This window comes from Zosterops lateralis (assembly GCF_965231275.1).
Source record: "Zosterops lateralis genome assembly, chromosome: 1".
Classification (NCBI taxonomy): domain Eukaryota; kingdom Metazoa; phylum Chordata; class Aves; order Passeriformes; family Zosteropidae; genus Zosterops; species Zosterops lateralis.
Genome location: NC_139762.1, coordinates 144,499,028 through 144,525,257, shown reverse-complemented (window position 1 = coordinate 144,525,257; position 26,230 = coordinate 144,499,028). Strand labels below are relative to the sequence as shown.

General features: G+C 33.1%; 1 protein-coding gene across 3 annotated transcripts in view; it reads left to right on the top strand.

Moving 5' to 3' along the window:
- CSMD3 (CUB and Sushi multiple domains 3) overlaps nucleotides 1–26,230 on the top strand; it is a gene marked incomplete at its 5' end in the record, with an annotated part of 578,503 nt that overhangs the window by 348,869 nt on the left and 203,404 nt on the right. For all 3 annotated transcript variants that reach the window (XM_083859670.1, XM_083859669.1, XM_083859668.1), the window contains 5 exons: nucleotides 74–261; nucleotides 2,703–2,891; nucleotides 11,820–11,936; nucleotides 18,869–19,084; nucleotides 19,708–19,896. In XM_083859670.1, the coding sequence (XP_083715796.1) occupies nucleotides 74–261; nucleotides 2,703–2,891; nucleotides 11,820–11,936; nucleotides 18,869–19,084; nucleotides 19,708–19,896 (899 nt within the window). The remainder of the gene's footprint in view (nucleotides 1–73; nucleotides 262–2,702; nucleotides 2,892–11,819; nucleotides 11,937–18,868; nucleotides 19,085–19,707; nucleotides 19,897–26,230) is intronic.

Here is a 26,230-nt window from a genome sequence, read left to right as displayed (position 1 = left end):
AAAAATATGTGTTTATTGAATTTGTTTTAACTGTCTACTAAAATTGTGCCTCTGTATATTTCCATGATTCTAGATTTCAGACTGAGCTCAATTATGATGTTTTGGAAGTTCATGATGGACCAAACCTGTTATCTCCACTTCTGGGTTCTTACAATGGTACACAGGTCCCACAGTTCCTGTTTAGCAGTAGCAATTTCATGTATCTTCTCTTTACAACTGATAACAGTCGTTCCAACAATGGATTCAAAATTCACTATGAAAGTAAGTACTTCTGGGTTGTAATATTTGATTTCTCCTCACCTTCAATGCTTACCCTAGTCATGTACAAATGTCATCTTGGGTAAATTCCTGTTATTTCCCAATCTGAGAAAGACTTAGTGATGTTAAATTGCACAAGGGATGACCACGAATTTTATTATATTTAATGTAATTGAGATACCACTCTGTGCTTTAAGAATCAAAATATGACAATGAGAAGCAAATGCCTTTCTTCTGGTGGCTCCTTTAATGTCTTAATAGTCTTATATTTTATACAATGCATTTTTGTGGGTGTAAAACATGAGATCAGGAAGATATGAAAATCTAAGAAAATAACTGAATTAGTGTTCTGATTAATGTATCTAAAGCTCTAACTGAAGGTGGGGGAAATGTAGTTTACACGATGACCTGAAAATCAAGAAATGAAATTGATTGATTATGGATTTTTAGAGTTCTAAAAATCTGTCTACGTGATTTTTTTTCTGACATAGGAATACTCTTATGTCTATATTGTAGTCACATAAACTATGCTGCAGAAAGTATTTGTAAGATTTCATACTTTATGAATTATTAAAGTTCTTATGTTGAAATACTAAAAATCAATTTACATTTTGTCTTTCTAAATATAACTTCTGTTGCAATAATTCCTACTTATATGAGAAATAATATTGTTACTGTAATCACTATCTTATTTACATAGTAAAGGTCATAGGCACATTGTTTGTACTTCTACTTGTTTGAATTACCAGCAAAAATTTTCCAGATGTTCCTTTCTTTTAACATTATTTTTTGCAATTTTCACTATTCCTGGCCACTATAAGGATACTAAAACTAATATGCATGGGGGTGATAATGCCAGAAAAAATTGGGTTGAATGCCAGTGAATGTGAAATTCAGGCTGTTTATTGAAAAAAAAAAATCTCTTATTACACCAAAATTATTACCTGTCCTACCAGTCACCCACAAACTTCCATTTGTATCATCTTCTACATTATGAACAAGTGATGATTTTGTTAAATATTCATCCATTCTGAGGTTTGAAGGAAGGCTACCTTAACACATCAGGAAAACTAGATTAAGATTGTCAATCAAGACCACTAAATTAGAGAGACTAAATAATGTTACATGATAGAAATTATACTTTGGGAATATGAACAGCAAAAAGAGGAAATCTGCACTTATTACAAATAATAAACAGTTTCAATTAAATAAAGCTGAAAAGGAAACCTGAAATTTCTTAATAAATAAATTCTTGAATTTCATTATACAATCCTATTTTTTGTAAAATTGATCCACACCCCACAGTTCTCTATACTAGTGGAGAACAAAAGCTTAATTTATACTATCAGAGAGTAAGGAAAATATCTATTCTTACCATTTGTACACAAAATAAACAATTTTCAGTATCTTCTTTTATGTTTAATAGCCCCTGTTTATACATAGTAGTCTAGTTTTTTTGTTTGTTTGTTTTCTTAATTATTACTAGTTTCTCATCTTGCATTATCCAGTGCAATCCAATTTTGTTTTCCTTTTTGGGAATACAAACAATAAGGATCAATGGTCTCCTATTCATCATTTCTTCTAAAATATTGTATTGAAAACCAAGATCTTTTATATGTTCTTAACTTTTATGCTAATTAGATCTCTCCACAATTAATTTCTTTGTAAGGAAGGATTTCTTCATGACTTCTGTGTAGGAATAAAAGGAGTAACATCCATTCAAAAATCTTACACTGAATACATCTAATAATGTATTATCTTCAGTATTATTTGTAGACAGTTGGAGTTTTTCATTATTATTATTATATAATTGACTTCTTTATATGAGTTTTATGTATTAATAGCTCACTGGGAAATAATCTGAAAGGTTTAATTTTTTAGCATACATTGAAATTCCCGTTTATCAAGTCAACTTCTCTTTACTCTTTGCTACTATTCATCTTCTCAATGTCTCATATGTCAAATAACACTAGGTATGAGTGTGTTTTATGTATATTATTGATCTATGTAAATATTTAAAATATAAGTATCACAAATGTAAACACTTTTAGCTATGCTAGCAAATTTTGATCGGGAAAAAATAAAGACTGAAAAATTTTGTGTGATCATCAAAGCTTTTTAATACCAGTATCAGGTACAAAATCATTTAATGTTATGAGACAGGATCAAACTAGGATCAAAACAGGATCTTGTAAATTATGGGATATTTTTCTTATTTTTCTCTGCAACAGTGAAGAATTCAAACTGTGATCCATAGTAACTTTTAATGGTAACACAGAGAAGAAGAGAGGAAAGATAATTCACTGTAAATGTGCAATAATGAAGCCTTCACATCACAACCATCACAACCAATCAACCAATTACTTAAATTAATTTTAAAAAAAAATCTATAGGTCCTTTATTAACTATTCTCTCTTCCTTTTTTTTTTTTTTTTTTTAACTAGGTGTAACTGTTAATACTTACTCTTGCTTGGATCCTGGCATACCAGTGCATGGACGTCGTTATGGACACGACTTCTCTATAGGTTCCACTGTCTCATTTAGTTGTGATCCAGGTTATAGGCTGAGTCATGAGGAGCCTTTACTATGTGAAAAAAATCACTGGTGGAGTCACCCACTCCCAACTTGTGATGGTAAGGATGAACAGATTTAATACAGAATACTTTTAAATATACAAGTTTTGCCAAGCTATTATTAGTAAAGATGAGTTAAATGTCAGAACCTGTAAAACTTATATTTTTAGGAAAGAAAAAGAATAGTTAAAGGAAATAAATGTCATATATCTCTGTGATGAGACGTGATTGTAAAAGCAGAGAATGATACATGGTTATTTAATCCTGCAGATTACTGAAGGTATGTCTATCTGAATTTATGTAACTGTGAGCTAACTTATTGCAAATTTTGTGTATATCTGATTGTAAAACACTTACTACAGCTTAAAAATATTTGTGTTTGAGTATCCATCTATGGACAGGTTGCTGACATACAAAACATGAAATGAAGTTTATTGGCACCTGACTCAAAAACCTAATTTACTCCTGTTTCATGATGATCACTCTGTTTCTAGCTTGACACCCTTCAATCACTGTGGAAATTTATTGGGACCACATTATATCTGGTGATTATTAAACCAGACAAAAGTGGGATTGAGTAATAGGTCACCACCATATCATTAAATCTGAAAAATTATCTAACACTTTTATCTCTTGCAATCTGAATTGTTCATTTTAATGCTTTCCCAGTTGGAGTCATATCATTAATATGTAGTATTAAAAAAGTAGATTATAATGTTCATTCAGTTACATTATTTGAGATGTTTACTTCTTAAAACAGTTTCCCTCCTTGGAGCATAATACATGTTTTTGATGGTAAAAATGTTTTCAGAAATAATACAACCTTTCAGTTCTAGGGTAGTATTTAACCAGAGAAAGTCTCCTGAGCTTTTATGAGGTACAGAATGTACATGATACTGTATTTTTCTAATACAGTTCCTAGTGTCTCAGAACACTCTTTTGAAAGGAAAATCTGAACAAAGACTGATGAAGAAACTTGCCGAATCATGTGTGATTTGCCATATGGAAGACTATTCATTCCACTGCATTACTTTCTTTAGAAAATGGTAGAGACTTCCTTAGCCTTCAGATTGTTTACTTAGGAAATGCTTTGGGTTTTTATATCTCAGGAGGTTGAAGGTGTCAGTATATGATAATACTCAAAATCTATGGTGGTAGAAAGGGATGTGAATAATCATTTTGCTGAAAACGGCCCTCTGTAGTCCTACAAGCCCATTTTCTAAAGGAGTCTACATCCCTGTCAGGTTTTTGTAATGAAGAATTGCAAAATTTCCACAGTTTGCAGTCAAGGGGACTATATTTTCCTGAATAGACCACAAAACTAGGATGTGTTTTCCAACGGTGATAGGCACTAGATGGTAACCATGTAAAACAAACAGTATAAGCATACTCCCTATGAATACTGGGCTCTGTTGTGAAATGAACTTACATATTGTGATCAACTTCTTCCTCAAGATGCTAAACTAGCATACAATTCATCGGGTAAATGAGGTTTCTTTTTCTCCAGAGCACATTGCTAAATGGCAATTGTCCATTCAATAAATATGTTGTAAAGGTAGGATTGAGTACATTTATTCTACTAAATTTAATCAGTTTATAGTTGATGTAATTTTAATTTCATTGCTGAATTTCTTCTCTGGTGGAATGTTTTTAAAAACAATCCCAAGTCCTTGCACCCGAGGCAAAAAAAGGCATTTGCTAAATGGGCTGTTCTTTGCATAAACAAGGAGTATGGGTTTGTATTAATCATATCACTAATAAACACATCAGTAAGTATTACTGCTCATTCAGAACGTTGCTCTGGTGGTTTCTGAGGAGACAAGTTCTTTTTTGATTGTTCTTTTTGATAATGGCATCTCTTTTTTTATAATTATATCATGTAATGATATGGAGACAGACCACAGTCATTGTGCAGATAGGTCATGGCAACTCATGAATGGTGCGGTTTGGAGAAGTGACGACAAAAGGAAAAATTTTAGACTTGTTAAAGGAAATTCTTCCTCAAAGTGGGACATGGTGTTGACTGAAATTCTATATTTTGAAGGAATGTAAACTAAATTTTCCATGATGTGTTTGAGGTTGCACAGATAAACATCACAAAAAAGAGCTAAAATAGATGGTTGTGAGCTTTGCTGAGAAAGCACTGCTTGTATTGCATCGATATCATTCCCATCTATTAACTACAGATGGGTCACTTTTTACCTATGTATCTAGAAAGTCCTCAATTTCTTAACAGTAATCATCACCCAGTGCTTAACTAAGAAGACCAAATTATATCCTATAATGTCCTTTCTATATGAATACTATAAGAACATTTTGCTTTTAAGCTTTGAATATACGTGAGAAAGCCTGTTCTACCCAATATATGAATTATTGTAGTAATCCCATGAAAAATTACAGGAAAATGAATGCAAAAGTTAGATACCTTCTTAAGAGTGTAAAGTGCTCTTTATTCCCTTCATCATAACATGAAATTGAATGCTAATAGTTAATTCTTATTCATTATTTGAATTAAAAATAAATATTGTCATTCCCCCGATCTTCATTTACTTAAGAAAATTAATAAATAGAATAAAAATAATTCAAGCAAGATAAAAAGCCTTTAATGTTTATATTGGAAACCCCTAGATGTCCAAATGAATTAACAAATATTACTTATGCAGTAAATGAGGAATGTATTCAGGGAATAATGCAGAGATGTTATGTCCTTTCTGTTGACACCTCTAAAATAAAAATAATAATTCCATGAAAATACAGCTGTTAAATAAACTGCTTCAAATACTCAATGTAGTTGAGGCTAAAATTGGAAATGGAGAGCAGGTCTAGTCTATTTCAGATTTAAATGAGAAGGTCAAAATGCCAGTTTATATTGTGAGTAATCTAGGCTACACTAGTTTATATTAAATTAGTCTCTTGTGTAATATAGCTCAAGTCCAAGGTTTCTTTCTTGAAGCTGAGTATGTTAATTTGATATCCATATCCTTATTTATTTACTCCTAGTGAACTACATCCCATTTCAAAATGCATTACATTTTCTATAATTAGGGAAGACAAATGCTGAAGTTTCTTGGTCTATGAAGCACAGTATATAAAATTCAAATTCTAATTCACTGTTTCAATAATTTTAAAGTCTATTTTATATGCCACTTTTATTATCCAATTGCACAATAAATGAAAATCATCTCAGAATTACATTTTAAGTTGGAAGTTAGAGTCAATTAAACAAATGAATGTAATGAAGCCTCTGTGTGTTTGCATACATATATATTTGTATTTAGACATATATACACAAACATATTTCCATATAAATAGATTTTCCTCTTTTTTCTACTGCAGTTCTTTCTAAACTAGCATATGTTATTGGTCTTCTTTGATGATGCTTGAAATCTAAAGCTAATTGTTATTACTAATCAATTATATTTGTGTTTTCTCTTCCCATTACCACTGAAAACCAAATAGTTTTCAATTATGTGTACTTACAACAAACTGAACCTATGGAAAAAAGTTGGAGTTTTTTTTTTTTTTTTTCTGAAAGCTTTGCTTCTTCTTAAGAGTATTTTATCTTTTCTGAGAAAATTGAAATACATTATTGTATGTTAGTGTCTGAGTTGGTGATCTGTGGCTAGTCACTTGAAAAATCTTTACATAAGAAAATAATAAGTGATACCACCTGAAAATGTGAAAATTGCTCATTTCAGACATCACCATCACCAATCAGGCTAAAAAAAGTATTTGGGGATTTTTTTAAAGTGAATTACTAATGAACATTTCATGTTGAAATACATTGAGAAATACATTTATATATACATCTATTCTTTATATCTATCTATCTATCTATAAATGTATTATTTTGTCTTGATTTACTAAACAATTCACACATTTTCTTCATATTTTCTGTCCTTTTTGGATATGAGGACTATTACAATCTGATTTAAACCCAGAGGAGCAAAGAAAGCTGAGTCTCTGTCTGTAAACTGGAAAGAACTTCAAAGGTTCAAAATATACCCGAAAACGAGAGTAAACGCAAACGAGATTAGGTGTTGGTGCCTAAAAAATTGATTTGTTTTATTTAATAGTAAAAGAGGCAAAGAGAAAGAAAGAGAAATGAAAGAAAGAGATGGAGAAAGAGGTGTGCCTGGGGGTGAGGGACAGGGAGAGAGTGACAGGCGTTATTGGAAGCCCATCACCCAGTGATGTCTCCTTGCTCCCCTCCATCTGCTCTTCTTGCTGCTGAGGGTCCCCCGCCGTTGAAGAGCACAGAATTCCATGGGTTAATGTCTGCTTTGGGCAGGTGGGAATGCTCATGTGCCTCCCTTTCAGGGGGCCAGTTTGACACTGTCTCTTGCAGCGCTGAGGGTCTATGGCATCATCTGTGGAGCTCTGGTACAAGGTCTGGGGACCCCTCTGGGGGCCCTTTCATGGGCTGTGTCATCCTCTCTTTTGTGGAGAAGCTTTTCCCGGGGTGAAGGGCCCTCAGCTGGGCTCCTCTGCACACCAGAGGATGGATGGTCACTGCCACTGACCAGAGGCTTTCCAACACACACACAAAGCTTCTCTGCCCCCACCCTTTGGTGGAGGGTCTGTGCCAGCCTGGCAGCTGGCAGCCCTGGGGCTCTGGTCTCCACCCTGAAGGTATTAGGCTTATGCTTTGGGAATGTCCCCACCTCTGAGTTGTTACTTTGTCTTATCTTCATCAGGGAATGATGTAGAGCCTCTCAGAGCCCCATTCACGGTGTGGTGACCTTCTCTGCAACTTTTGTAATACATTTTTCAAAGGCCTTCATGAAAATGCTTAAGTCATAAACTATAATATTTCAGTCTCTGACAGGGACCCCCTTCGTCTAATATCCAGCTTCCTTCACATTTCATATAACTGTACTCTTCATAACTCTGAGACTGACTTGTGTCACATCAAAACAAATTAGTTTTAAATTGATAGTAAATTGTATTTGTAGACCTCAAGTGACGGCAAACATAATTAGTGGTTGTTGAGTTTTCCTGCATGGTATAAAAAGCAAAATTTAGGAGGGCTTTCTGTGAATAAGTGTTAAACTACCTATACTGGCTGACCCTGTGCAGGAAAAGTATATACAAACTGGCCTCTACAATAAAATGTAAACCCAGAGCAGAGGGCATGTGAAAATAAAATGAAAAAACAAATAAACAAATATGAACAAACATCATAATCTAAGGTGAAGTGTCCTAGAAATATGTTTCTGTATCATGGCTGCTGTGACAAGACAGCTAACTACTTGCAAGTGTTAATGCAGGGGTCATAGAGATGGAAAACATATTTTATTGAAGTAGATAAAAAAACCCTGTCTCATTACTGATCCAAAATCATAGATTCTTATGTGGCTTGCCAGCCTTCCCAAGTGAGACCCCAAGAGGGAATAGAACATAATGACAGTTTAGCAAAAGATCAAATGGGTAAAAATAGGCTATGAATAAATTTAAGCTGGAAATTATAAGGCTATTTCTAGTATTGCAAGATTGATTTCCTATAACAGTTTTATAGTGGCATGAAATATGGTCTGAAGTGGAACTTTGCTATGAATGACACAAGTCAAGTGTTTTTATTACAATTATTCATGTATTTTAGGGATGAAGCATGGCCTGCATGATTCCCACTGAGACATGAGTAGCCTGACTAAAGGTTCTGAAATTGTTTGGGCCAAAAATTATTTACAAAATACATATTGGACCATTTTCTAAGCTAGGCTTACTTGCTCTCACTTTTTTGTCATTGATGTTACTGAGCAAAATGAATGCAGTTGCAACAAAAGAAAGTGTAAGTAATCAACCCAGTATTGTAAGAATTTATTTCAGCTGAACATTGGCACCAAACTGCACTATTAAACTGGAATCTTCATTCATAGTTATTCAAAATTTGCTTCTTAAATTGTTACATCATTTCTGATCACCACAGTGTATACTTTCCAGCACCTATCTGTATTTCGTACAGACATTTATGTATTTCGTTCTCTTTACTTTTTGGTCTTTTGTTCTTCTTGTTGTTCTGTATTTTTTGGTTCTTTTTATTTTCTTTTTATTTTGATTCTCACTATTTGGAAAACAGTAATGCAGGCATGTTTTGATTTCACTTCACTGGTTGCATGAGAGAAGAAAATCTTAATTAATGTGTTAACATAATATTCCATTTTTTTCACATTAGCAATCAAAAGTAGTGCTTCGGTATTTATTTTAGTATTCATTCTACTTTCACTCTTTCTTAGTTTCTATCTCTTTATCATCAGATAAAGTGAAAGAAAGGTAGAATTTGGAAATATATGTATTCATCCTTTGCTATTTTCATTTTTATGTGCTTCCGTTTTCCTTTGCCCTCTGAAAACAGTCAGATACTAGGAGTGATATTACACACTTGGGCTGTTAGCCATCTTATCAGGGCCAGTTGCACATCTACTATTTCAGATTTATCAGCTTGGCTTTATTTTCTAAAAGGCTGCTCCCTTGATGCTTTTTCTGCCATCTGCTAGCCTTCATAGAGTTACACTGAAGGCCTGATGACATGCCATAGATATTTTGTCACTATTTGCATTCCTGAAAGGCTTTCCAAACATCCCCTGTAAAATATATTATTTGTTTGGTCTATTTCCCATGATTATAAAAACTGACTGTATTTTTTTGTTTAATGGATGAAGTGGATAGTTACCATCAGGAGCTCCAATAACATGCTGTCACAGCCCTGGCTGTATTTTGCTAATGTCTGAATAGAGGAAGATCAGATGATAAGGTGGCAGTATTTGTCTTCACTGTCTCTTCTTTAGAGAAGCAAGGAAGAAAATTAATATGGAAGGAGGTTATTTGCCTGTGGCAACAATAAAGAGGTTGGGCAAATGTGGTCTTAGAATGTCTTATTTCAGCCTGTGGTGCTGGATTTGCAAATTTCCATCTTACAACTAGGCCAACAAAGGCTAGAAAGCTGGCAGGAAAAACAACACATACAAAGGCCGTTATGAGGCCATCCAGACAAGTAAGCATGTTTAAAACAGAAATATAGTTAGTTAGAATGATCAAACAAATTTTAGCTAGGCAACATAAGGCAGTCTTCATACTAAGGTATAGGATGAAATTCCATTTTTGATTTATAAAACAAGTGTTATTAAAAGTATACATCTTTTAGTGCCCTGAACACAGTGATGGTATGCAGTGCCATAACCTTACTATGAAAAATAATTGATCTTTATGAAAACTTTCCACAATGCTACTTAAACATCTGGAAAATGTATGTATTTCATTGACACAAATGTCTGCTTAGGTACAGGGTGAGATTGAAGGTAGATTCTGAATATTCTCTTGATTCCGCATCTGCTGTGTCCTCAAATCAGTTATGAATTTACATCTACAAGCAGAAAATTGTGGCATGTCCATATATTCATTCTCAAATATATAACATTAATAGCAAAGGCATAATGGGTATAAATTCCATCATTTACTCCATCAATGTCTAGCAGAAATTGCCATAAGCAGCACAAATATCAAGACATAGCAGAGGAGACAGAATAATGCAGCAAATTACTCAGAGCACCTTTCTCCTGAAGCTTGTAGATGTTTGAGCACATGCTAAAGGCCAAACATCTCTCCCCTTTACGAGCCATACTGTTGTGTGCTGCCTTAGGAGTTGCTACTGATGTTGCAGGAGGGTAGGAGCAGGTTAAACCTGCTAGTGCAGGTGGGGCAGCATCTCTTAGAAAGCAGCTTTGCTCCTCCAACCTCTGACAGGCTCCTTCCCTCACCCTCATTGCTGGGGTAGCAGGGTGGGAAGCACAAACATGAACAAGAAATAGGTGAGTGACTGCCTATGGAACAAGAAGAGGGTTAAATATTTGTATCAACTGGAGTCACAGACAAGTAGCTGCTATCTGCATCTCTCCAGAAGTGTCTTTGAAGACCTTTAATGTCTCCTAAAGTAAAGAGAAGAATTTGTGTTAATTACTTTGGAAGGATTGCTCTTATGGAGAGATGCATTCAACTTTACTAGAATGATCTAGATTATTTGACCTGAAGTTGGTGACAGTAGTTCAATGTTTTTATTCTAAAATATTTCGACAAAATAATTTTGGTAATGCATATGATTAGGCTAAGGAAAATAAAAGGAATAGATGCTTTTAACCTTGAAGAAAAAAAAAATAGAACTACTCATTTGTTTTATAATGTATGCCCTTCTGAGATAATCCATATTCAGAGAACCCTGATGTAATAACTTGGTAGTGAATTTTAATAACTGTTATTGATATATGATAATTCTAAAATGCAAGACTCTTCCTTACTAAAAATTACTTGATTAATGTTGTATTTCAAAAACCCTGGAATAGAAAATCATTGAGCTGTACATTTTTCCCAGTGTTGTAATGATTAAATTTTTATATTTTGCATTAATTCAAGCTGTAATTTAATTTTTGTATTGCTCAATTACCAATTACTTTTATAAAGTTGCTAATGAAAGTATAGAAATGCTTATTCTTTTATTGGAACCTGTCATTAGCACAAACATCATAGATATAAATACATAGCCAATAATTATAATTGTATACACAAAACCATGTCAACCTTACCTGCACAAATATTTTAAGTAAATAATTCTTCAATAGCCAAGATCTCCCATTTTAACTCTCCAACCTTAGCTTCTGCTTAAGTGATTTTGTTTGGCTCTGTGTCATCCTCCTTCATCCCTCTGCTGAACTTAATGATTTTCACAGAGTCTCCAGAAAACCTGAAAAAACATCTAATGAGACTTGATTTTGATTTTCTTATGCATATTAAACACAGATTAATTAATCATTGATTGCATTTCTATTCCTGTTATATGAAAATGGCCTGTAGTATCTGAGATTGCTAAACCATTTGAGTAACTACTTTTACGTAGTTATAAAGGCATAAATTTTTATGTTTGTTTTCTCTTATCTGTGCTTTTTCTATTCTTTATATTATTGTTATTGCTATTGCTATTGTTTTCTTTGTTTCTAGCGTTATGTGGTGGAGATGTTAGAGGACCTAGTGGAACAATTTTATCCCCAGGTTATCCTGATCTATATCCAAATTCATTGAATTGCACATGGACTGTGGATGTTACCCATGGAAAAGGTAAATAAATATTTTTCCCTTTTTCCACTTTTTTTTTTTTTTCTTTTTTAAATATTTAAGTCTAGTATTCTCTGCTCCAGAAGTAGACCTAGGTTATCACCAAAGCACTTGGATTTGCATATTTGCTGATTTTTTGGTTTGTTTAATTTTCTTATAGTAACTCCTAGAATTCCAGAAGTGGCCTAGGCCCTTATACTTCCCACAGAATGAAAAGTCAGTGAGAAAGAATTATGTAATGACTGATCACAGAAGCTGAAGGACAGAAGGCTTTTAAGGAAGATGTTATTCCTTGAAGGTAGATTTCAGGAAAAAGATGTAATACTGACTTTAACTCTTCTCTGAGAGGTTAAATAATGCTAAGGACACAAATGGAAGCTTGTAGTTCCAGGTAGCAAAGTTTCCTAGAAATAATGTGTCCTAGTTACTTTCAAATGAAAGGTTTTAGTACTAGATGAGATGGAACATACTTTTAGGTTTTGTTGGTATTTTATATTAAATGTGGGAGCGACTGCACAGTACTCTTGTGCAGAAAAAAAGCGCTAGAGAAGTATGATTTAATGTTAGAGGAAGGAGACAGAGATAGATGCCATAAGAGAAATTGAATACAAAGAGAGTAAGCTGGTAAGAACACAAAAAGGAGGATTACATTGTAACACTGGAAAGAATACAGAAAAATAAATGAAAGGGAGAAGAAGGAAGCCAACTTCAATTCTGAATTTCATCAATGTTCTCTGTGAGGGCATGAAAAATGTGACAAAGTATGCTGATGCATTCCTCTAAGAAAGAATTATTGATAACATAAAAATAAGGCTTCAGATACAGAGAATTGTGCTGATCTGTGATCCTCTTATTCTATTTTGTACAAATAGTATGATAGTTTCTCATCTAGATGTTAAATCACTCTGACTAGTTGTCCCATTTAAAACTCCTTAAAGCGTTAAAGTGGCAAAGTGTATCTCTCAAAGTTACTGCTCCAGCTGTTCCGTAGTCTCTCTTATTACCAAGTGATGCTTTTGTGTCAATGTAATTTGATTCTAAATATCCATAGAGAAAAAGCCTCCTGAACTTACTGATACTACATCGCATGCTACATTTGCCTTTGTTACCTCTAGGTATGATACATGGCTTTTAGAGTTGTGAGAATATAAGGGACTGTGTATTTTTTTTTATTCTTTTTTTTTTTTTTTTTTTTTTTTTTTTTTTTTTCTGGATAAGCAAGAAAGACTAGTAGAAAGTGTAAAGAAACTGTTAGACCTATAGTCATTAATCTTTCACTCTGTCTGAGAAGTCGTTGGATGACAGTACAAGCTTTATAACCTGAGAATGGAAGGCAACTTGCAGAGATGGATAAGAGTTTAGCTTCATGGAGTAACACATGACAGAAAATAATGCAAATTTGACAGTAAAAACAAGTTCAGATTAAGCCATATTTTTCAGGATTCTTGAAAGACATTTTATTAACACTTTCATTTCTCTTAAATTAAAAATGGGATTATGAAGAAAAGCACTTGGGAAGTTTTGGGGAGTTTTGGACAGTTTTGCTTGTTTTGTTTTGTTTTTTTTTCCTTTTCTTTTCTAGAAGTTGAAGTAGCTTTTTTGTGACTTATCTTTTTTTCTTAAAACCTGAGCTAGAGAAGTACTTCAAAGTTGGAATAAATAAAAGCTGAAATTCTCAATGTTATAACATTTGATCTTTGGCTGTTGAGAAAACCCACCATATATAATGAGACTCCTGAGAAAACAAATTTGCAGAAATAAAATAAACAGGGGAAGACATAATAGTACAAATTTATAGACTCACATTCTTGTTTATTCAATGTCATGCAATGTTACAGTTTTGGGGCAGAGTAGCTGGAAAGCTGCTCATTGGAAAAACACCTGAGGGTGCTGGTTGACAAGGGCTGAACATGATCCAGCAGGGAGCCCAGGTGGCCAAGAGGGCCAATGGCATCCTGGATCAGAAACAGTGTGTGGCCAGCAGGACCAGGGCAGGGATTGTATCTCTATACTCAGAGCACTGTTGATCCTGTACAAGAAAGTACAAGAAAGACATTGAGGTGCTGGAGCATGTCCAAAGATTGGACATTAGGAGAAAATTTCTTCACAGAAGGAGTTATCAGTCATTGAAATAGGCTGCCCAGGGAAGTGTCATCCCTGGAGCTGTTTAAAAACATGTCGATCTGGCACTTAAGGTCATGGTGGACTTGGCAGTGCTGGAGTAGTGGTTGGACTCGGTGATATTAGAGGTCTTTTCCAACCTAAATGACCTATGATTCTGTAAGTTTTATATTATTGTATGGAAATGTTATGGAGAAAAAACATTAAATATGAAGGCAATGTCAAAATTTGACTTGGACATTTTGGTTCATGCTGCTCAAAGAGCTGCTGGAAAAATTATAGAGTGGGTATTTGCTCTGAGTAGGAAATAGTGTGTGAAATTCTCATACTTTGTACGTGTTGGCAAAAGGCTATTAATTCTTTAAGCTCTTCCTGTTGTACTGCATGAGGAAGATAGCTGTCCTTTTATGATAATAAGTCACAGGCTTACTTAATTTAAATTTCTAACAGTTAAGTTCTATGTCACAGTGAGCTAGTCAATTAGGACACTTCTGTATTTAATGAAAAAATGCATATATCTTCAGGATATGAGTCATTGCACCCTGAAAAGGTATCTAAAGCAGATGGAATGAACTATCCTCTGAAGGCACCTGTTTATCATGTAGTGTCCAGCAGGTTAATATAGTCCCCAGATGAAGTGTCTATGGGGAGACTGAGTGATTAAGGTTTACATAGTTACCATTTAGAAAAATTAATCTCATACACATAAATGGGTTATTTTAATGAGAAGGAGAAAGAACTTTGTTCTGGATATCTCATTTTCTGCTCTATTTTGTGGCTAGTATAATTTCAACTTCAGAAAATCACTGAGTATCTTCCACTGGTTACTAACTGGAGAGATGATTTTTACATTAGAAAATATGTATTTCTATTTTTTTTTTTCTAAAAAGTTTGTAGTTTCATGTCAGACTGCCAAAAAAAGTATGTAACTTGTAGCTCCAGAATGCTGTGAAGTACTTTCTTATGCACACATCTTTATGTTACAACTTTATACTGCTGTTACATAATAACCAGTAATTAAATGCATAGATTTAGTTATTATGTATATTTTATGTCTGTATATGTTGAATTGCTAGCAAAAACAGTTTCTGTGTTTGTATATACTGTTTTAAATAACAATATTGCTAAATAAATACATGTGTTTTTAATTTTACTCTTCAGATGTATCTAAAGTTTTAGAATTAAATTTTCATTTATGTTCTTGTGGACCAGCATTATGATTCTTGAGTGTCCATTACAACTTGATATAATTTTCTTTCATTAAAAAAACCCCAAAACTAGAGAATTGAACATTTATTTTAAATATAGTCAGTATGTCTATTAATTGCTATTATGAAGAGAAAAGGAAACACCTATTGACAATAATTATTACATTTCATCTATGATTACAATGCAATTTAAATATATGGTGAAATGAAATTTGTGGAGTATCAGTGGTATGTTTTAAAAGATCTATGATGAGATCAGTTAATTAACCATCCCTCAACAGTCTGGATTGTAACATAGAGAAGCGACATTTTACAGTGTTATGTCTTCCTATCTTCATTTCAGATTTTAAATATTCCCCTTACAAAGAAAGGCACATGTGAGGCAGAATGAGAAGGAATCTACCTGAACAGATCTTTTAAAATTCTTCCCCGGAGAAGACACAATCTGTCACACAGCATATATTAATGTGATTAGAATATTTTCTGAAGAAAACCAAATTGTACAGCTACTGCTGTAATACACCTTGGGGTTTTGCTAAGAAATGTCATGGAATCTGGAAAATTGATTGAAACATTCCCTTGAGTTAAACCTTGAGTCTGATGTTTGAACAATATTCAGTGAAGCTCAACTGTGAGTCACAGGAATTTCATTGTTTTGGGTTTCTACTATAACATTTTCTTTGGCACTTCTGATTTTGTTGTTTTAGTCTACATGCATGCATAAAAAGGGCCAAAATTAATTTTGAGTGCAGTAAATGCAACAAATATGAGCTGAATTTTGGTCTTATTCTCCATATATATCACGTTGGTTTTTTTTTAAGAGCTCATTTCATGGGAAATCAAAACTATGTCCTATATGAACTAAGTTAAAAAAAACCCAAGACATTTAAGAATTTATTAATTCCAAAGCTAAATTTATATACATTAGTTCAAAAGATATGCAACCCAATCTCAATTCCAGGATTCTGTGTGTGATTTTTGCCAATTTATTGTCACACAAGCTGGGAGAATAAAAATGATCAAAATAGATGAATGGCTTTTCTCATGTAATTAGTAAATCAAGAATTTTTAAAAGCCAGAATAAATATTTTCAAAAATTTATTTTTACCATAAGCATAAAATAAAATCTCATCCAGTAATTTCTATATCAGTGCTACTAAGTAAGAATGTGTTTTTCTGGATCCAGAGGGAGTACGTGATGTGCGTAGAGTTTTAAGAAGAGAAGGAGGTATCTACTTGAAAAAGCTGGATGGTTCTCCAGTCTCTTTAAAGGGAAGTAAAAGGTAGAGGTCTCCAAGGTCCAAGGTTTTTCTCTAATTGTTTCCATCTATATGTCCAGCTGATGGCAAGACTAAGCATGTATTCCAAAGATACCAATGTTTATGGCTGGTCACAAATATTAATGAGAGGCAAGTGTCTTATTGGCCCACATGGAAACATCAGCAGCACTGAAACCGACATGAACACCACAGGGAACGAAATTCTATTTCTCCATCCAGTTTGCGGGGAAAAGGAGTCTTTTAGAAGTGACACTCACATATACACATGCCTGTGCTCCCTCAACCTTCTATATTCTGACCCAGGAGCTGGACTCCAGAGTCTACTTCTAATAGGTTCTGCCTGGTCTGTGACCAATGGCCCTTTTTCCAGCTGTCATCCTGCTCCCCAGACAGTCCATACTAAGGTTCACTAGTGGTCATCCATGTGCTCACACTCTGGACAGAAGACACATTTGCATGCTAGTGAGGAATAGAGTTTTAAAATAATAGAGGACAGGCTGCACTGATAAATTGCAGCGATTAGAGAGCCTTAACCCTCTCCCTTTTCCCACATTTTTTTCACTCTTACCTAGCATGGTCCCTTCCCTTGTCTTCTTTTGGCCCAAAACATCTCACAAAAAGTTTTGAGGTCTACAACTATCATTAAAAAAAATTTCTCACCTTCAGTTTTACTTAATCTCACAAATTCCCTCAGGTATTCCATGGTAAATTTCTAATTTTCATGAGACCAAAGATAAAATTCTTTCCCCATTATCATCAATTACTAAAATTTAACTGCTTTAAGATTACAGTAGAACATTTAATTTATCATCAGATAAAAACATAAGAATTCTGTTCTTTGTTGGTGTTTCCACTTAATCCTGCTTATTAAAGCTTATGCATGTGTGTATAGCATTCATTACTTCTCTCATTTCCTGTCTTTGCTTCCTGTAGTGAGAGGTCCTTTACCAGGTTTGTAAACCAAGTGTCCATGCTTTCCAGATACCCATACAAGTATTTCTTAAGTGTGATTGAGTTGTATTAACATAAATGTTGAATGCTGTTCAGACAACCTCAGGGGAAAAAAAAAAAAAAAAAAAAAAAAAAAAAAAAAAAAAAAAAAACCCACCAAACACAAAACCCCAAAACCAGTAACAGGCAATTGTACAGAGAACTTCTAAAACTTCACATGAGGTCTAGAAAAGGTAACCTACAACACCTGAAGGGACACATGTGTGTCCTTTTTTATATTTGGACAGCTGAGTCAAGCAGAGCATACCTACCTAGGATTTTATTACCCTGTTTGAGAAATTTGGGGCTGGTGGTGGCAGGGGTAGGATGAGTGGTGCAGTGTTGGCTCTGCAAGAAGGGGTACTATTTATTTGCTTTTTGATTAAATTATGTTTAATATTAAAAATCTGTTGGCCATGAGATTACCCAAAGGTCATAAATCTTCATCTGCTATCTTAATCTACAATCACATGAATGGATCATCGTAAATATTACATCATCAGATATATTTGAAGAGACTGAATAATTGGTTTATAACTTATAAAACTGAAAATGGTATTACACTAGAGATATCTATAATCACTTAAGCTAGTGAATGGATTCCTCTGGTATTTTTTTTGGCTTTTCTGTGCATTCTACCAAAAGATCATGCTCTAACTCTTAGTTATAAATGCAGAAATTATTTAACTGTCTTTTGTGATCTTTAAGTCTTTTTATTGCTACTGTGTTCCGGGAGATATCTTCCTTTCTTCTACACCTTTCTAGTTGCGTAATTTATATATGACGATTGTCATATATAAAAAATAAATATATATATATTGTCATATATAAAAAATTTTACTGTTGACATGTGTTACATCTTATTAGGAGACCTCCCCTTTTTTGGGAGGAATTGGTGCTGCTACTGTATGTGTCATTAGAACTTAATATCATATATTTTTTAATCTTTCCTTTCACTGCTGATATTTAAGGATACTGGTGATTGTAAAAAATAAAGTTTGCATTTTTTATTCTGCCATTAACTTTTTGTGGTTTTGAATATACATAGTGCATGATTGGATTTTACAAAAAAATGGAAGCATATATCTTTAAATTCTGTGAATCAGATGTCCATATTTTGCAGCTAAAGGCAGAAGTTAAAGATGGTGTCAAAATAAAACCTGCTGCAAAGATATTTTAATTCCAAAATCAGAACAGATATTAATTTTTAGAAAAATTGAATTATCTTCATTTTCCAAATGATGATTCATAGTGCAATTCCTGAATTTTAACCTTGGCTTAGTTACATGCATGTTAATAGGGTGATATATAAATCTAATTCTACTTTTTCAAATAGGTGTGCAGTTCACCTTCTACACATTTCATTTGGAGGATCATCATGACTACTTATTAATAACAGAGAATGGGAGTTTCACACAGCCATTGGCACGTCTGACAGGCTCAGAGCTTCCTTCACCAATCAACGCTGGTCTCTATGGAAATTTCAGAGCTCAGTTGCGGTTTATTTCAGATTTTTCAATATCATATGAAGGATTTAATATTTCTTTCTCTGGTAAGGAAATACCTGTAGTATCTGGATCTTGAAAAAGTTGCTATTTTGGGTTTTTTTCTGTATATTATATAAAGAAAAAAAGAATTTAAATTATTTTGATGAATACATATACTGAAACAATATGTTATATAATGTTTTTTCCTAAGCACAGTAATTTCAAAGTAAGCAAACCTCTGTGCCTTTATAGAAGCAAAAGACACATTTGTGCTACATGATAAATAAGATGTCAGTAAACTGTAAGACAGTTATTATCAAGTGAGGGGAGGAAACACAACTACTCTAATTTCAGTAACTGAAATTCCAGATAAAGTGTCGACTATTTAGTTTTTGTTGTGCCATTTTTTAAATTTGTTTTATTTACTGGAGTTATGTATGGCTCTTACAAGAATAATAAATCATGTTTTATCTCATGTAACTTTAAAACATTGTGATTGTATTAATTTGCCTTACTTTTCAACATAATCTAATTATCAATTTAACATTCACACAAAAATTTTGTTTTAAAATCTGATCCCTGTACTGATATTCATGTGGAAATATACAGAAATTACTCTACTGCAAGATTGCATATATGACTGGTAGAGAATGTGGTCTTATACAATCTGACTTGCTGTTGTTTGCAGAGTATAATCTTGAACCGTGTGAAGATCCTGGGATCCCACAATTTGGTAGCAGAATAGGATTTAATTTTGGTGTTGGAGATATTCTGACCTTCTCCTGTTCATCTGGATATCGTTTAGAAGGAGCTTCAGAGGTTATTTGTCTTGGTGGTGGACGACGAGTGTGGAGTGCACCTCTGCCAAGGTGTGTGGGTACGTGGTCAGCTGCTTTCATTTGCTTGTATGTGTAGTCATTGTCCATGGACTTGCAGATTTAGAGCATGGAAAAGCATGGTAATACACCTCTTTTTAACGTACTCTCATATTCTCCATATGTCCTTAGTCAAATTTCATACCTTTTTACAATATATTTAGTATTATAGCTATAAGTGGACTTCATAGTCTATATTTGAAAGCAATTCAAATTGAGGGCACAATACTTATTCTTCTTACTTGGATTAATAGGTTAGGACAACTGGATATAAATTTAAATCAGCATTTACCAGTTCAGATGTCAGATAATGGAATTTTTTTAGTCAAAGCAAGTTTCCAAGTGATACCTGTATTATAAAATTGTAGTTAAAGCACTTAGACCAGATTTATTTCATTAAACTAGGTCCATTTATAGGAGTACAGTTAACTTGGACATCCTATGTAAGAGCCATATCCTCAGAATATACTTAGAATAGTTATTCTGGTCTTTAAATGATAGCTAAAATAATTTAGAAGAAACACTTTCTGGTGATTCCTACCTAACACTCTCCACTCACTGTAGAGGTAGCCTATATGTGTAGCTTTGACTAGGTAGTTAGCTTTAAATGGCTCAAGACTGTTGATTGAGCTGAATTTTCCCTAAATTATTTGCTTTTCAGTCCTGTTGTGAACTGTTAAAACAATAAGACCTCTAAAATGTAGGATAGTTAGTCAAGTGTCTGAATTATTTTCATTAAGAGTATAAATTGCTGAAATTTATTAAAGAGTATGTACTATATGGAAAGGCTTGTACATGAAAACATCTGTATCAGTGTGCATTTTAAATATTTTTCCATACTAAATTGTATGTTAGCAAAACATAAATGTCTTTCAGATGTTGATTGCATAGAAACTATGGATTATATGTGTTCTCTTATTTGTTGTTAGTTACTTTATCAACATTTTTAGGTTCAAACCACTCCTATGCTCACCTCAGGATAAGGAAAATTATGAATTTAGCTTATGCTTTAGCAATATTTATATATGTACGTATAGAAGAGATGGTTTAGAAGCTGAGTCAGAGTCATGGATTAATAAAAGTCCTTTTTGTGTTGGGCTTGATGAATTTTTCATCATAAGAATAATAATGAATGTGTGTGCAGTCAAGAAGACAGGTTAATTTTCATATCAAAATTAATAAAATTCTGGAAGTGTTAATATAAAATAAATTGGTAAAATACCAGCAAAATAACTTCCATAGCAGCATAAACATAAAAAATTTGCTATATAGCTTTCATGACATAGAAAAATAATGTTTATGTTTGTTTGTTAGGGGAAAAGAGAAAAGCTGTAACACAAGGAATGAATTCTTTTCTAGCCAACATGTATTCTCCTTACTTTTGAAAGGGAAAGATAGTCTCAACTAGAATGTCTTAATTAGCAATTCTCTCTCCATAAGTATCCAACCTTTGTCAATCTTGTGCTTAATTTCTGTGTCATGATAATGAAATTCAACCAAGACAAGCATAGAAATTCCTGTTGACCACTTATATTGGACTCAAAATTTATGTATTGTTACTGTTGCTCATGTTTTGAATTTTTTGTCAAAATGATGAATGAGATGGAATGCATCTGATATAAATGTGCATTTTCACATGCAAGCAACATCAGTTGGGAAGAAACCACTGCTCAGAGTATTTGTGTCCAGCTTGTCAACAAAAGAATAAAATGCAAGGAAGACAGATAAAGTAGAAGAAGTTTAGTGGAAGGCCAAGCATCCCTGTCTGGATACAACAAAGGCCAATGTGCTGGGTTTTGAAACAGAGTAGTCAATCATAATCAATTCTAAACCAAATAATTTGCCAGGAAAATTGGAAGCTGTCTTTCCTTTTCTTATTTAAAAGATGGATAAACACTTGTTATTTATTAATTAATGTTGTTATTCAATCTATAAATATAGTATTTTTTAAAAAAAATGTTGACTTACAACTTAAGAAATGAAATTTTGAAATTAGGAATCATTAAATAGAAAACTAATGTTCAAATAGCAAACAAGTATCTTTTAACTTATTTTTTAAGGGTGAATTTCTCAAATGATGGTATTATCTCAATTCAGTAGGGCTTGATGTTGTGCTGAAACAATTTTTATAATAATTTTTTCTCAAAAAGCATGAAGATTTTCCATTTTTTCTGTTCAGCATATGATGCAGCACTTCTTGGGGTAGATGTTTGTGGTCACCCACAGGGCAAACATAATTTGATGGTAGCTGAAACTTTGGCGTATTATCCACTCTATGTTGGCTAATGAAACAAAAATACACTCTGTATGAGTTACTGCAAATTAACTAAAACACAGCCAACAGAACAAGTTGTTAATAAATGGGTGTATCTAATGATTACAGAAAAAAGTCCATAATTTCTTGCTTTGAACTTTTCCATGGACAGTGAAAAATAAGTTGCTTTTTGACTCTAAGTAATACATTCTTAAAAAAGTACCTACAGTAAGTATTCACTTTTGATTTTTCATAAAAGCAAACTCTAAGCTATTGGTGGTCCTAAGGAATCAACATTTTCCTCAATATGCTAGGGGTTTGTCTCCAGCTTGTAATACAGAGTAGACAAATTGTCTTAAGTTTGTGAATTTGGAGTTGCTTTCATAGGGTTGCAGTGACTCTGAAAAGTTTTGATGTATTTAGAGCTCTTTGCCTAGTTCTCTGTCTTCGCCTAGTTCTCTGTATCATTTTCAATGCCATGGATAGCTTACAAGAATTTTCCTGTAACTCTGTTACAGATAGGAACAAACAAGAGCAAGTATTATTGCTTTAAAAGGAAAAATGATGACATAGATAAAATTAAACTTTTCTCATAATCAATAATGGAATGGAGATGATTAAAGATCTGTTAGAATACTGTCATTCCTTACTTTCATGATTTATTTTTATGCTATACTCAAGTGACAACCAAATGCAATGTTCATATTCAGTACACATATTTCTTTCTTGGAGTTGCTTTTCTTTTCAGTGAAATGAAGAAAGTTGTCTCTATTGTGCAAGGATTTCTTATGTATCTTTTTTTGTTTCCCTCTCCTGCCCTTTTCGAGTTTGTTTTTTCATTCCTTATAAGGCTGTCCAATAGCCCAGTTGTATTACCGTTCATTATAACTGTCATTTCTGAATTTTTTACCCTGATTGTTTCTATGTCTGTGTAAAATAATCTGTCTTCATAGGTTCCCAACTGTGTCAAGTCTTTTCCTTTGGCTTTCTTAGGCCTATATTGTTTCTTTCCAGACTACTAAACCTTCACTGGAAGATGCTGACTTTAAAACTTTTTTATTCTGAGCTACTTTCATTTTTCTGTTCATTCTTATCAGTAGGTCCTAAACACCCTCTTATTCTGGACTTACAGGTTTCTAAGGGACCATGTCCCTTGAAATTATAAAAAGCAGACAAAAAGACATAAAATATCTATAGGCAAACCCATTGATTTCTGTCATTTCTTGCATACATTTCCGATAATATTGTACATGAATATTTGCCGGTAGAGATTTTTTTGCCAAGGTGTTCTCTGGTATAGCTTCTTTGCCAAACTTTGTCTAAGGTGCTTTTCAAAGAACACCAAGAACAGACATTTCAGAAATGTATGAAAGGGTTTATTTGAGGAGAGAAAAAATTAATTCAGCATTGACTGGATATGCATAAATATGGAACCAAGGAAGGGAAGGTTCCACCACAGATACAGCTGCAGTAAGTTCCCTTCTTAGCAGGAGAACTCTCTGCACATCTTATTCTATATGCCATTAGTCTTGCACCATCTGCATAGCTCTATCCATATCTGTGCATACAAAACATTTAAGATAAAGATTGTTTTTAATATAATTTGCTTAAAAAAAGAAAAAAAAAAGTCCATTTGCTAGTTTTCAGGTTTAAGGGATGTGATATCGACTTGTAAATGTCATTGAATCACCTCTAAAAAAATGAATCCAAAAGTTTCTTCGGTTCATCAGAAGTAAATTTATTCCTTTAAATATTTCTTCTGTCCTTTTTGAATATGTTATATGTCTCTTATTTTCTTTAGGGATAGGATTCCTGAAAAAAGCAAAAGACAGTCATTGAGGTCTTGCCATATATTAGTATAATAGCATTATGATGTGACGAGAAGTTTTTAAATATTTCTTATGTATTTTAAGATTTTGTATCAAGTTTAATTGTTCCTATTCCCTCTGTGGAAACTTTTACTGTGTTCCAACAGTCCCAGCAGTTCCTTAGTTGTTTTGTGGAGGGGGTTTTTGGTTGTTAATGTTTTGGGATTTTTTTTTGGTAGTGTTGGTGTTTTTTATAAGAATATTAAATTAGTTTAAAGGAAAGTCTTGCACATTGGTAGTTTAAACTTTTTTAATATAGAATGTGGATTTTTAATACAATTTGCCTTGTTAATGTTAATGTAGAACCTCATTTTTCATGCTATTTCTTCATCCTCCTTTGATTGATTGCAATGCAGGAGCATATTATTTAAAGTATATGGGACTCCTACCCATTCTTGTCAGCTGGAGCAATCAGTTATGAAAAATAACAGTAATATTGTAAGTAATTCTTTCTAAGAAAGATTTCTTTTGTGTTTGGCCATTAGCCATTTGGCCATTGATACAGAAATATCTTCTTTTTGTAAAATGATTTGAGGTGATAAATACAGGATCTTCCCAGATCTGGAAATACTATCTTTCATTATAAGATAAATAAGGTAGTCATAAAACAGCCAAAGTATATTGAAAACAAGTTAAATACACAAACAGCCACATGAATCTTTTGATGTTCAGATCAACTAGAAAGTAGATACCTGTATTGCAGATACATAATTAGAAATTTCTCTTAATCATTTTGCCTACATGAAAGGAAGTCTTGTATTTTGGAACAATGCAAAATAAAAGGAAACCCCACTATTCTTACTGATTGAAGACAATGTGTTTTTTCCTTTTTTCGTTGGCATAGGGTTCCCTGTATTTAACCTGTCAGAATATAAAAACTTGTTATAACCTTATGACTCATGCTATTCACAGAAAGAAAGCTTTAGTAACAACTTAATCCTTTCAGAATTTTTGCACTATCGTTTATATTGCTGCCTGGTTTTGACAAGAGTATATTTTCTGGTTTCTGCTAGCCTTCAGTTGAAGAGCTAGAACATCTGAAGACAAACGGCTTAATAAGAAACCGTTTGTTGAGCACTGAATTTAGATATGGTTTCTGAAGTAACTTTATTTACAATATAGTACAAAGTTGCTTAAAGGTAAAATCCTACTTGGAATGCTTCTGTTTACTTGCCCACTCAAGCTGTTGCAATACACAGTCTCCTAACCAGGAGATACCATCTTTTCTAAACACAGAACTGCTAGATGTAGCTCTCATCTTTGGATTCCAAAGGATTGTATTGAAGAAAACAATTTCAGTCTGTCTGAATTTTGATCTGTAGGAGCACATTGTGGGGTTTTTGATTGAAAATTATTTATGGCAGGATTTTAATCAGCTAAATTGTGAGAAATATTGCAATATTATATACATTTTTAATTGTTTAATTTTATTTTTAAGCCATTCAATTCATTGACTGAACAATTGTGTTCAAATGGTTAAGTTACACAAATAGATGCAATTATTCCTTGGTAACAATAACAATGACATTTAACTTGCTTACAGAATTTAAATAAACAGCACTGTTAATAAACAGCAGTTAAATTTCATCTGTTTTAATATGGAAAGGTGCAATGAGCACACATTCATAGCCAAAAGCATAACACTCTTTTATTATAATTATCTTGTTATAGAAGTTTTTATTTTTCATTATTTTTCTTTTGAGGCTTTTGTTTATTTTCCTTTCTAATACTGAAATAAATCTATTATTTCTGCCGAAGTCTGAAAACAGTAATTAATTTACTATTACATCTTTCTACTTTATATTAGGCTGAATTAAAGTTTTTGTGGAAAGATATCTGCATGTGGATTTTTTTTTTTTTTTTCATACAAGGAGCATGTGTAGGGCAGGTTCTAGGTTTCAGCTGAAACAAGTAGAAATTTTTTAAAAGCCCAAAACTTTATTAATAAAACAGCCTGGTTTTTGTCTCTGTTGAAGAGGGAATATTAATAGAATAAAACATTAATACAGTAACAAAATATTCTAAGTTCTGATAACAGTACTACGTATGATTTAAAGAATGGTTACAGACTCTCTGATACATTGAATTTTCCAAACACTTTGAAAAAATTGCATGTGTTTAGTATCTGGATTATTTAAAACTTAAGGATTCCATTTACATTCCTTTTTCCTGACACTTTTTTACTCAGCTCTTAAACGCAAATAGAATTATTAT